At 34.8% G+C, this 14,079-nt stretch overlaps 1 protein-coding gene across 2 annotated transcripts in view; it reads left to right on the forward strand.

Annotated features, from left to right (window-relative positions):
* The first annotated feature begins 1,911 nt into the window (after positions 1-1,911).
* LOC136034731 (negative elongation factor D-like) overlaps positions 1,912-14,079 on the forward strand; it is an 83,867-nt gene continuing 71,699 nt past the window's right edge. Inside the window, exon 1 of one of the 2 annotated variants that reach the window (XM_065716099.1) lies at positions 1,912-2,041. In XM_065716099.1, the coding sequence (XP_065572171.1) occupies positions 2,039-2,041 (3 nt within the window). In that variant the 5' untranslated portion in view covers positions 1,912-2,038. The remainder of the gene's footprint in view (positions 2,042-14,079) is intronic. The other variant, XM_065716100.1, reaches the window with a different exon arrangement.

The following is a 14,079-nucleotide window of genomic DNA, read 5'->3' on the forward strand; positions in this document are numbered from 1 at the left end:
TGATACAACCTTGGTGTGTGTTGCCTCTACAGAAGAACTGCTCATGTCAACGATAAATGCAGCAATGAGCAGGATATGTACATGGCTTAAAATAAACCACCTTGACCTGAATATAGATAAGTCAAATTTTGTTATTTTCTCTCGATCTCCGAATTTTTACCCTTGGTTTACGGAAATAATTTCGGAGCGGGGAATTATTAAACGAACAAGATTCACCAAATACCTCGGAATCAATGTTGATGAAACCCTATCATTTAAAGATCATGTGAAGTCAGTTTCGAAAATATTGTCACGTAACTTAGGTATGATGCGCAAATTAAAACATATTTTCCCCCCAAATGTTCTACAATTGTTATATATTTCCCTGATTCACCAGTAAATTTTGTATTGCTCGTCGATTTGGCTTGGTACTTTCCCTTCGATAGTTCATCCAATCCGTGTGATCCAGAATAATGCTGTCCGAGTTTTTTGTGGTGTTGGGAATCAGGAGTCTTTGAGGTCTATGTATAGTGATTTAAATATAATGCCTGTAGCTGGATTACGTGATTTTTATACGTTGATTTTTATATATAGGTATTACAGAGGTAGCCGTCCCGATTGTTTTACAGGAATATTTTGTGAGAGGTCTGATCACCACAATACTCGGATACGAGGTAATACTGAGGTTCCTCGATTAGTTTCAACTAGGTCTTCTTTTTCACTTATTTACAGAGCTTCAAAACTTTGGAATAAACTGAGTATAGATATCAAGGAAATAGGTAGCCTTGACCAGTTTAAGTCTGATTTACGTGTGGAGTTGCTCGGTAGGTATGCTTTTGAAACTGATTAACTAATATAAATTTTACATAGCTTATTCATTTGTAATATTTATGTTTTTTTTGTTTTTTTGCTGTTGTCTTGGGGTCACGCAAGGGAGTGTATTGTTTATGTTTTTTTTGTTTTTTGTTGATCTCGGTATATGGTCTCATTCTCCATAACTTCTTATTCTCCATATTGTCTCTTTTTTTCTTTGAATTTAGCACAGCCTCGCAAGCTTCGCTTATGTTGTGCTATTGATTAAGAAATGTTTTTTTCTAATAAAATTGTTCTACTACTACGGTTGTTATTAGGCTACATGCCACTATTGAGCTGACTAATAAAATGGTAAATCTTTGAAATTTAGGTTCTAAAGCAAATTCTTGTGGTGAAATTGGACCATGTGAACCGTTTAGATATTTCACATGCCAGCTTTACTTTGGCACATGATTGCTTATTAGAAATTGCTGTTGACAGTGTTGCGTTCTTTTGGAACATTTTACAAGCTTTACTTTTTGCTTAAACTGCAACCCTATATTCTTCATTTAACCACTTCTGAGGTCTCTTGGAACCATTGTGAAAATTCAACTTATTCATGGGTATAGAAGATTAAGCCAACTGTAAAAAAATGGTAAACTTTGACTATTTCTTCAAATTTTCAAAATAGTAACGTAAAATCAGTTTTGCCGTCAAAGTGACTTTAATAATTAATAATGGCGCTTGTTTAATATGTAATTGCAATTAATTAACATAGACTATATCAAGCGAAGATTGATTTCTTTTACTGAAGAGTCATTGAAAAATCATTAGATAAAACCATATGTCTCTGAAAGTTCAAAAACTTAAATGCACATGATTTTTCATTTTAACTGTAAAGTCTTGGCGGCAACATAACTATAACTTTTGTGTACACAAGGAGAAATGCTTCGATTTAAGGCGTGAAAAGTATTGTATACAAATGGAATAGGGACGGATTAAGGGAAAATTTGTTCCTGGAAAGCAGTTCACGCCAAAAAAAAGATCTGGATTAAATAACCAAGTTCTAAGCCCTTCCCATTCTGTAAACACTTTTACGCCAGCCGCCGTCGAACTGACCCAGTCTCGTGTTATTTAGCATCAAGCAGTACCGTTACTACTGGGTCCTGAGGACACACAACTTAGAAGAAATAGAATGAAATTGTTTGAAATTTTGCTTTTACCTGAAGACTCCAGTTTTTGAAAGAATACTAATTTAAAAGAAGGAATGGTATCTATTTTACACTGCATATTAAATTTTTTTTTAGTAAATTAAGCAATGTTTTTGTCATAAGTGTAGAATTAGGGCTGATGAGATGGAAGTAGGCCTATGTTAAAAAAAATTTGAACCCTATTATTTATAGGATAGGCTATGAAGAATAATTATAGTTTACCCATTTTGATTTCAGCTCCAATATACTTAACCATAGTCCACACATGCGTACACATAGCCCAAATTGTATTTATTTTGTGCAGTTTGCTGTGCATCACTATTGTTTCAACCTCTATAGCCTACTGGTAAATTGAATCAAATGTGACAAAACCAGAAATTATATGGGGAATATAAAAAGTAATTGTTTAGTTTCATCAAAAGCAATCTAAACTGGAAACTATGCTATAAAGCAGCATAGTTTCCATACCATAGTAGCCTACTTAGAAATGCTAATTCTGTGAGTACATCCATTATTTTTTGACCCTCCTCCTCTGTGGGGCAAACTAAAAATGTATAAAGTGGGCTCGCATACAGGTAACATTACCTATAGAGTGAAGTGTATTAGTCCATGAGCCCTGCTGGCAGCAGGGCAAGGTCTGTATTCTATATTTATTTAAAAACTTAAAAGATGAGTGGCAAAGAGTGAAGCTTTGTAGGAGCTTTCAGAATGATTTTGTTGTCAGTTGGTTCAGTACTATAGTGAGTTGAGTAGTTGTAATATTAGTCTTGAAAAAAGTTCAAATTAAAAGGCTTGGGTTGGCTTTAGCACAAAAAAGGGAAAATGCAAATACAGAAATAAAAGAACAAAGAAATCAAAATGCATAAAATTCAATGTTAGATTTATCTATTGAAAGTCTTTGTGAAACTGAACTGTTGAAGTTGACTTAACCACCTTATACTGAAGGTTTCAAGCCCCTATATGTAAAATCCCTAGATTTTGCTTTTCAGACTTTGCAACAAGGAAAGTCCTCCCACATATTATTTATTTTTCATTTAATTTTTTCAGTCACTTTACAAAATACATAGTCTCCCTCATAAGCCAAAATCCATGCTTGTTCTAGTAGATATGTTTAAAAATGTGATTGGTGTAACTTCAGTTATGTCTTTTCTTCTCTTGCACAATTCACTTAAAAGATTAGATTTTGTTGTTGTTTTTTCTTTAGTTTTTGAGCCCTGAGGACAATTTGGAAGAGCTCTGTGTCAAATTATTTGCTGGATTTTTGTCTTCATATTTTGCTACTGGCTGGCTAAATCCTCATTCTCTCACCTATTTGATTGTTTTTCATTTATTATATCTTTTACTTTCTTGGTTTCATATGTTTAATCAAAGCTTTATTTGTTTTAAGGTTTATTTGTTTATTTATATTAGTACATGTTGTATGTTTATACTATGGTTGTTTATTTAGTTTCTGTTTGTTTTGGGTTTCATTTATGCTACAATTGTAAAATATTTGTGTTTATTTTAGGCTTGATTGTCATATTCAATTTAAGCTGTTCCTGTTTTGAGATTTATTTATTCATTTATATTAATACAACAAAAGAATAAAAACAAAGCAATGCAAAACCAGGAGAATGGAACAACAAGAATAATGCAAAAAGAGATAAGAAAACCAGAAACAAAATTTTTAAAGGAAAACCAAAAACAATTGACCCTTCCCACACAAAAAAAGCAAACCAAATGTAGTTAAGCAACTCCAACAAAATCCAGGTAATGAGAGTCCAGCCTAATACAGTTTAGATTTTAATTGCTGTTGGTTTTAAGTATGAACAATTCTGATTTTCACCTTCTCTTCTTCACTTGATTAATTACAATTGCTTTCTTCTTATTGTTAGGCGTTTCTGCTCTGTTTGGTTTTTGTCAGCATTGAACATGCCTTGTTTGATGTGTACTTTTTATTAGAAAAATAAGAGTTCTTTTTTTTATCTTTACTCTTCCTTTTTTGGTGGCCAGCATTAACCCCCTGCAGAAAATAACCATCTACAGATCCCCTTGGAAAATTCCACCCCCACACAAAGGACTAGAACTCTCAATTTCTGATCCAATGAGCACACTCCAAAGTTACTGCAACCTTGAGTTGAAGGTGTGAATGAGGAAGGGACAGTCCTCCTCCTCTACAGAATAAAATTCTGCTCATTTTGGGGTTTAGTGTTATTCTTTACTTTCATAATAGCAGCATAGACTAGAAGTATTCCTAGAAATTGTAAGCAAGTAGATATCAATTTCAACTTTTTGGATAAGTTTTAAGTTTCTTTTGTCCATCCCCCTAAAAAATCATTGCTGGAATTTTTGCTGGGAAACTTTTCCTGCAAGAAGGGAATTATTGGCATGGTTTCCAAAACAATCAAAAATTAAAGTTTATTTTTCAAATGAAAGTGTGTTAAGAAAAATTTTTCACCCCAGATCATCTGCAAGAAATTTTCTGGGTGGAATTTTCAGCTAGAATGGAATTGCCTTGGGGGGAATTCTCATGTAAACGGGGGAGGGCGTTTTTGTGTGAAAACAACTTTCCACAGTATACTGTTTCTATGGATGAAGGAATCTTTCATGGAGGGGGGGGGGGGTAGCCAGATTTCTCTGTGTTATTAAAAACAATCAGAAATTAAATTATTAAAAGTTTCTTCAACTGAAAGTAAGGAGCAGTATCAAAACTTAAATGGACAGAAATTATTATCTATATGAAAGAGGTTTCCCCCTCCTCAAGACCTTGCTCTTTACACTGAAGTTTTGACGTTTTGTCCCAATTCCTTAAGAACAACTCCTAAAACACATTGGCCCTTTAATAAGAATAATAATCTTTTTTTTTCAATTTGCAGTCACCTGTTATGAAAGAGCTTAGGTGTTTGCAGAGTGGGGAAAGGGGATGGTGCCTGAAATCACCTTGAGGGAGCTGGTTTTTTTTGCATGATCTAATTAATAAACAGAAATTAAAATTTTACAAAATACTTTTTTTTTTCAACTTAAAGTACTGAAAGACATTGAAAAAGACAATAATTAGTCCACATATCAATGGGGCTGCACCCTCCTAAATCCCTTGTTCATTAAACTAACATCTCTATTGCTTTGACAAAGCTTTTTATTTTAATTAAATGACCTTGATGTTTATGAATTCTTTCTAAAAGAATTGGGGGGAAAAAGTCAAACTTTAGCCTAAAGAGAGAGGGGTTTAAGAGGGGGAAGCCTCTCATTTATTGAAAAATTTTATTTATTTAAAGTTTTAATGTAGGTCCTCACTTTTAGTTGAAAAACTTTGTTTTTTTTTCTATTTAATTTCATAAAAGGAATGCTGTATTGAAATAAACAACAAATCATTAACACAAGATTCTGATTAATGGACAATTCTTCTGGGCTTAGTCTGTTTTGGTGGGCGTTTTCAGGCTGAAAATTCCTTCCAAGCTAATTTATCTACTGTGGGTTGCCTCCTAATAGTAGCACAATATTTGTAGGCATGGATATATAATGAGCAGGAGGTAATATACTTGAGACTGTCTTTGCAGGATTTTGACTCTTTTAGATAGAAAATCAACAAGTGCTGAAAACCATGTTGTGACAAAAAATAGGCCCAGCATTGTGCAAAACCTCCCTTCATACTGGAGGTCCCAGGTACTTCTTGCTGTCTGGTTTCAAGCCATCTTAAGCACTTTTGTGTAGACTTGAGAAGATGTGTTGTTCCCTGTCCTGCATTAGTATATGGGACCATTGCTTTTCCTGTGGCCAAAATAATTTCAATGATTTAAAGAACATGAAAATTGGAACTTGGAAAGTTTTGATGTTATCTTTTCAATATTTTGACATACAAATTGAGACGATTCAAACTGGACTTATTAGGAGTTTCAGAAGCTCATATCCCAGGGATAGGAAGTATGACATTGAGTGATGTAGAATTTGTTTAAACAGGCAGGAAGGATAGGGTACAAAGACAGGGAGTAGGGCTCTTGATGAATAAGGAAGTTGCTAAGTCTTGTTTAGGCTGGGAAGGTATTAATAATACTAAATCACTCATTTTATGACTAAAAAGGTCAGGTATCAGTTATATTAGTATATGCACCTTTAGAGAAGACTGACAGAGATACTAGGGATTAAGATGAATTTTACTTACACTTACAGAAGCAAACAGACAGGGTCTCAGGTAGAAACATGGTGTTTTATTAGATTTTAATGTCCAGGTTGGTAGAAATAGGGATAGATGGTATCCTAGCCTAGGTAAATTTGGTGTAGAAAAGAAAACAGCAATGGCTGCAGATTGTTGCGATTTTGTAGGTATAACAATCTAGTTATAACCAATACAGTGTTTGGCTTTAAAATTGCCCATCAGCTAACATGATATCCATGTGATGGTAAGACAGCAAACCTTATTGATTATGCTATTGTAAACCAAAGACTGGCAGGATCAATACAAGACACTAGGGTATATAAGAGTGCTGTCATGGATGTTAAAAGTTAAGATCATCATCTGGTAGTGTCTAGGGTTAATTTAAAATTAAAATCTCGGAAGAGTAACTACCTCACAGGAAGTAATGATGTTAATAGACTTTGGGATGAGAATTTGAGAAACTTTTCAGGAGCAGTTGGATACTAAACTAGAGAATTTAAAATTTGAAAATTTGGAAGATGGATGGAATTTTTTAGGAAAACAATTTGTGAAGCTGCCATTGGTGTCTTAAGGAAAAAAGTTCGGTCTGTAGCTAGGAATATTAGTGAAAAGGCTTTATGTTTAATATTGAAAAGGGGATAGCACATGAATTATCTGAGTGAATGATTATATGTAAACAAAAGAAATGTAAAGAAAGTGGAGAAAGCATCAAAATATGAACCAAAGAGGTGTGAAGTGGAAGCCATGTATAAAATTACCAAGGATCTGGAAGATGCTGCTATATGGCTTATAATTAAAATATTGTCTGCTGTGTTAATAAATTGAGAGAGAGAAGTCAATATGGACCTGTCCCAGTTAAAGATAAGAACGGGGCTACAGTTAGTTATAAGGAAAGAGTTAAAGAGAGATGGACAGAATATTTTGAGAATGTGCTAAACTGAGGTAGAGTTGAAGGATAAGATAATGAAGAAAATGAAAAAGATTATGATACCTTAAATATGAAGGAAGATGTGCTTTGTGAAGAAGAATTAGTGACAGTACTAAAAGGACTAAGACAACAGCAACGCTTTAAGAAATTTATAATAAAATTTCTTGTGATATTTACCTAGATTTATCAGCAGTCAATTGAACCAATCTTACACCAAACCATCTTCTGGACAACACTGTAGTGTTTCTTTGTGGATGGCGAAGTCCTTCCTTTGAAAGGGTGCAGACACTCTGGTTTTATAATATCAATTTTCTCTCTTCTTCTTTTTGATTGTTTTAAAGCTTATTCCAATAGGCAATGCATAGAACACCACCCAAAAAACTCCCCCCAGACCCTACCCCAAGTACCACCGAAAACATTCAACCCCTTGGCTGGTCAAGTCAACTTTCTCAAAGCTCACATGAGGGGTCATTGAATAATACAATGGTGGAAGTCGGGGCTTATGTCACAATACAGGATGAAAATGAAAATGAATTTCAAGAGGTCCTATCAAGAAACTCCAAAAAAAGGAAAAAAATTCCCCAATCAAAAATAATACCCCTCCTCATGCTCCAACACCCCCCTCACAAGACCTTGGAATTTACTTAAAAATCACTCCAGATACCCCTTTTGAGATAAAAAAGATAGCTCTCTTGAGGGTTGCAATCTTCAAAGTGTTAAAATCAATGTTTTCATTAAACATTAACCATGATGGATCTCTACTAATAGCCCTTCAAGATTCTAAATCAGCAGATATATTACAGAATTCAAAATCTCTTCTTAACATACCAAGAATCTGTTCTCTGGACCCCAAACCAAAACCCAACTAAAATAGTAGTATATAACATCCCTCCAGAAATTCCTATTCAGGATCTAAAAGAAGGGCTCTCTGACAGAACTGGTAACCCAATCCCAGTAGCTGATGTAACCCAATTGGGTAAACCAGATGCCAATGGCCAAAAGTTAAGCAAGTCTTTCTTATTCACACTAAGAGAAGAAAATAATAATCTGGATCAGATATTCCTCTTTGGACAAGGGAAACCCCACAAGCCCTACAAGCCAAAACCTATCCAATGCCAAAAATGTTTTAACACTAGGACACACAAAAAACACATGCAGTGAAACATTACATGAATGCAATTCTTGTAAAAACTCCCACCCCACTGGAATCACAAATTGTAAAAACAACCAGCCAAAATGTATCAACGGCAATGGTCCCCATGATTCTACTAATAAAACGTTATGCCCTGTATATAAAAAACGAGCACTAACACTCCAAATAGCAACAGAAAAAAACATACCTTACCCTTTAGCAGCAATGGAAGCAAATGCAGCTCAATCACACCTGACCAAAAACTTTATGAAACCACCCAACCCTCTCACCCACAGACCAACCATTCTACCAAAAGCATCAAGCACCCCCAATAAGACTCCTTCCTCAAAGCAACCAAGCTCACATTCCTATAAGAGACATTCACCGTGGACAAACCTTCTAGCCTCTGCAAGTAATGATAGAAGATCAGAATGGCCACCCCTCCCAAGTAGAAATGAATCAGAAGTATTAACGGGAATTAATCAATTTATCAACAAAAAGCCAGATGAAAATCCAAATGAATTAACACCTAACATGTGCCTATTTATACTAAATTCTAATGAAGTACAGTCAATGAACCTAAAACAACCACAAAAAGCAAAAATCATAAGCGAATTGGCAAAATTGTACCTACCCAATCACATGCATATCCAAGCAAAAAAAGATCTTGCTCTGCTCCTAGCAAAGCTAAACATTGATACACAGCAAAATGAAAATTAAAACAACAAAGCAGCATATTTCAATACTTCAGTGGAATATAAGATCACTTTCAGAAAATAAGTTAAATGAACTTTTATGAATAATAATTCCATTGATATTGCTTGCCTTCAAGAAACCCATTTGACTAATAACCAACAAACAAAGTTTCCAGGATATACTATCCTGAGAAAGGATAGGTCTTCACAGAGAAAAGGAGGTGGCTTAGCTATAATTAAATAAAAAAAAACAAGTTTTTTTAACTGAAAGTAAGGAGCGACATTAAAACTTAAAACGAACAGAAATTACTTCGTATATGAAAGAGGCTGCTTCCTCATCAACGCCTCGCTCTTTACGCTAAAGTTTGACTCTGTCTCTCAATTCTTCTTTTTAAAACAGTAAAAAACTTTAGCGTAAAGAGCGGGGCGTTGATGAGGAAGCAGCCTCTTTCATATACGAAGTAATTTCTGTTCGTTTTAAGTTTTAATGTCGCTCCTTACTTTCAGTTAAAAAAACTTGTTTTTTTTATTTAATTTCTGAACGTTTTTGAATCAATGCATGTTTTGATTTTGGCTCTCCGCAGAGGAATAATTAAAACGAAATTTGATTTTTTTTTTTTTTTTTTTTTTTTTTTTTTTTTGGCTAAATGGCTTTCTCATAATTTTGATCGAATGATTTTGAGAAAAAAAGAGCGGGGGAGGAAGCCTAGTTGCCCTCCAATTTTTTGGTCAATTAAAAAGGCAACTAGAACTTTCAATTTTTTACGAATATTTTTATTAGTAAAAGATTTACGTAACTTATAAATTAGCTTATGTAAAGAACTTTTGTATTCTCATATTTTTATTACATATATGAGGGGGTTCGCCCCCTTGTCAGATCCTCGCTCTTTACACTAAAGCTTAAATTTTGTCCCAATTCATTAAGAATGACCCCAGAATCACAAAAGCTGTAGAATAAATAGTTGAAATTACTAAAAATACTTTAACGTAAAGAGCGAGGTATTAGGAGGAGGTGAGCCCCTCAAATGGGTAATAGTTTCTGTTTGTTTTAAGTTTTAATGCTGTTCCTTACTTCCAGCTGAAAGAACTTTTTCATATTTATTTTTTCATTGTGTTTTTAAATAATGCTATTAAATCCTGCACTCCCTTCATGGAGATTTTCTTCCCCCATGACAAATTATCGATGGAAAGTTCCCCCAGCATATCCCCCTCTTCTCAACCCCTCCCCCAACCAAAAAAATCCTCCTGAAAACGCCTGTACACTTCCTAATAACCATTACTATATGTAAGCATTGGTCAAAGTTTGTAACTTGTTGCCCCTCCCATGGGGACTGTGGGGGAGTAAGTCGTCCCCAAAGACATAGTTATAAGGTTTTTCGACTACGCTGAATAAAATGGCTATCTCAGAATTTTGATCCGTTGACTTTGGTAAAATAATTAGCGTGGGAGGGGGCCTAGGTGCCCTCGAATTTTTTTGGTCACTTAAAAAGGGCACTAGAACTTTTCATTTCCGTTAGAATGAGCCCTCTTGCAACATTCTAGGACAACTGGGTCGATATGATCACCCCTGGGAAAAAGAAAAAAAAAAAAACAAATAAACACGCATCTGTGATCTGCCTTCTGGCAAAAAATACAAAATTCCACATTTTTGTAGATAGGAGCTTGAAACTTCTACAGTAGGGTTCTCTGATACGTGGAATCTGATGGTGTGATTTTCGTTAAGATTCTAAGACTTCTAGGGGGCGTTTCCCCCTATTTTCTAAAATAACGCAAATTTTCTCAGGCTCGTAACTTTTGATGGGTAAGACTAAACTTGATTAAACTTATATATATAAAATCAGCATTAAAATGCGATTCTTTTGATGTAGGTATTGGTATCAAAATTCCATTAAATTTTGCGGTATTAATTTCTCAGATTTTTCAAATGATGTTGATGTTATTGGTATCAATGTCTGGATAAATAATACAAAAACATACATATTAAGTCTTTATAACCCTAATGGCCAGACTACAGATGCTATGGATTTTTTCACTTATATTACTAACTCTAATATGCTAAATAACATAATCATCTGCTGGGATTTTAATGCCCAGTCTTCTGTGGGGGGATAAGCCAGCAAACAAAGCTGGTAAGCTCATTGAAAGATTGATTTCAAATAATGCCGATTTAGCAATTTCTACCCCTCCTAATCTAAGCACATATTTTAACCCCAAAAGTGGCAAATTCTCAACTATAGACCTACAAATTGTTTCAATAAATATACTAAATAAAATTTATATTAAGAAAATTGAAAATCTATGCACTGACCATTTTGCAATAATATCCTCTTTAAATGAACCAGCCAAAACTCTCCCACATATCCCTAAATATGTCAACACCAAAGCAAATTGGACCATGTTTAGAAATAAGCTTAATGAAGAAATCCTAAGTTTAACCCAGAAATCTCATACCTCAGTTGTAACTGCTGACACGTATGCTGAAGCTATGACATCAATATTAAAAAATGCAGCCAATCAAGCTATCCCCAAAACTTCACCTGGGAAAACCATCCCTAAACACACCCCTAAAGCATGGTGGACAAAAGATTGCCAAATTATGTGGAGAATAAAAAATGCAACTAGGAGAGCATACCTAAAAAAACCATCCCCTGCCACATGTTTAAGTAAATTACAAGCAGAGGCTAACCTCAAGAGAACAATAATTAATGCTAAATATAATTATTGGAATAATTTTGCAAAAAATCTTTCCAGAGAAACATCTGAGCCAAGCATACATAGATATATAAGCAAAGTCTGTGGGAAAAAAACACCCCCCAACCCTCTTATGTATGAATTAATACATGAGAATTCCCGCTATGATAATGACATTGATAAGACAAAATTATTTGCCTCCCTTTTCCCAAAAAAGCTAACATCAAAAAACAAAAATATCACTACACAAATCTTGACAAATCCTATTTACCAACCCCGACCAGGTTCAGAGTATATAAACCATCCCCTCTCAATACATGAATTGAATAATGCAATACAGCACATCAAGGCCAATGCTACAAGTAGCTATGATAATATACACTCTATATGGATAAAGAATCTTACCCCTTTGTACAATCAGAAGCTCCTAAATTGCTATAACCATGCATGGGCTACATCCACATTCCCTAATAACTGGAAATGTTCATCTCTCCTACCAATTTTAAAGAAAAACAAACCTAAACATGACCCTGAGTCATATAGACCTATAATGATTACCCCAGTGCTGGGAAAATTAATGGAGAAAATGATTTACCATCGGATGCTATGGTTTGTTGAGAAGAATAATCTGATACCTCATACTCAAACTGGCTTCAGGAAACACCACTCATCAACAGATGCTTTCATAGTGTTAACAAATGCAATAAATGAATCCCTATCAAAAATAATGTCCTAACTGCTGCATTCCTAGATTTCGAAGGAGCATATGATAATGTTGACCACCAGATTCTCTTAGTTAAACTTACAAACCTTGGACTACCCCCCAAACTTATATCCTTCATAAAATCCTCCATAGAAAACCGAAGTTTCATTGCTCGTGTAGGTTCAGCCTCTTCACACAAAACTTCAATAACCAAAGGCCTTCCACAGGGTGCAGTCCTGAGCTGCCTCTTATTTTCACTATTTCTCTGGGACATGAACCTCCCACATACCAATCTACAGTACGCCGATGATCTGGTATTATGGGCAACTGGCAATACCTTCGAGATTGCGCATTCAAAGTTGCAAAATGCACTTTTCCAATTTGAAAAGTTTTCTCAAAAGTCCATTTTACCTACTGCACCCACAAAGTCAAAAATTATCCAATTCCACCATAAGCAAAATCATTCTAATGCAAGGCTAACATTAAATGGAATACTTATCCCAGAGGACAATCAAATTAATTATTTAGGGCTCATACTTGACCAAAAACTAAAATTCCACCTCCACATCACAAATACAATAAAAAAGTGCTATAGAAAATAAGAATAATTAAAAGGCTACTAGCCACACCTTGGGGCTGTAATGAGAAAACACTACTCCAATTTTATAAATCATATATAAGACCCCATATTGATTATGGCCTCATAGTTTATGGTGCTTGTGCTAAGACCCACATGCAAAAAATCGAAACGGTGCAAAATGATATAATTCGTCTTATATTTGGTCTTAGGAAACAAACAAAAACTAAGTTTCTGCTTACTGACAGTGGACTATCACCAATAAACGGAAGGAGAAGATCTCTACTAATTAATTACCTTACGAAAATTGAAGCCAATGATTCTCATACCCTGCATAACTGGTTAAGAAATCCTTCTATGTTTAGAGGCGTTGCAAATGAATATGCAAATATCCAGAAGAAGTTCACAGTGCCAGTAAAATTTATTGCACCCACATTCCCCCAAACCCCCCCCTTGGAGTTGGTCAATCCCCATAATAAAGACTGACTTCTCAAAGTGGACCAAAGAACTTACCCCCATTTCGTTTATTCAGAAAAAAATTGCCGAGCTAAATAATGTTGCATATAAAAACCATTTCCAAATTGTTGTAGATGGGTCCAAAATGAAGGAGAAAGTGGCAAGCAGAGCATTCTTCCCAACCCATAATATCGCTTTAGGAGAGAGATTACAGGATAATTCATCTGTCATGTCTGCCAAGCTAAATGCCATAATCATGGCATTAGATTTTCTCGTGGTTCATGAATATATGAATGTTAATATTAAAAATATTATAATATATTCTGACTCTTTGTCAAGCCTTGAGCTTCTTTCTTCAGCTTTTCAATATAAGATGGATATTGACACATTTCTTTGTCTTAGGATTATTGATATTTTTGCTTCAAAAGGTATTTTAACTCATATCCAGTATATTCCAAGCCACTCGGGTATAATAGGTAACCATAAGGCAGATGAAATAGCAAAAAATGCTTCAAATATTGACCAGCCAAGTGGGAGACCAATCCCCATTAGAGATTTTTACCGCTGGAGATTTACAGAGGTACTGCTAAATAATAAGAATCCTACCCTATTACCTTTCCCAAGTAAGCACCTTTCCAAGATTTATCATAGAGTTTGGTCAGGCTCAAATGGGTTAAATTTTCAGGCATTTTCGTATCAGATCCCTAATTCAAGTGGCGAAGTTCCCTCGTCCCCCCTTTGCAGGTCATGTAATCTTAAGAATGAAACAATAGTTCATTGCCT

Source organism: Artemia franciscana, chromosome 13 (assembly GCF_032884065.1).
Source record: "Artemia franciscana chromosome 13, ASM3288406v1, whole genome shotgun sequence".
Lineage (NCBI taxonomy): Eukaryota > Metazoa > Arthropoda > Branchiopoda > Anostraca > Artemiidae > Artemia > Artemia franciscana.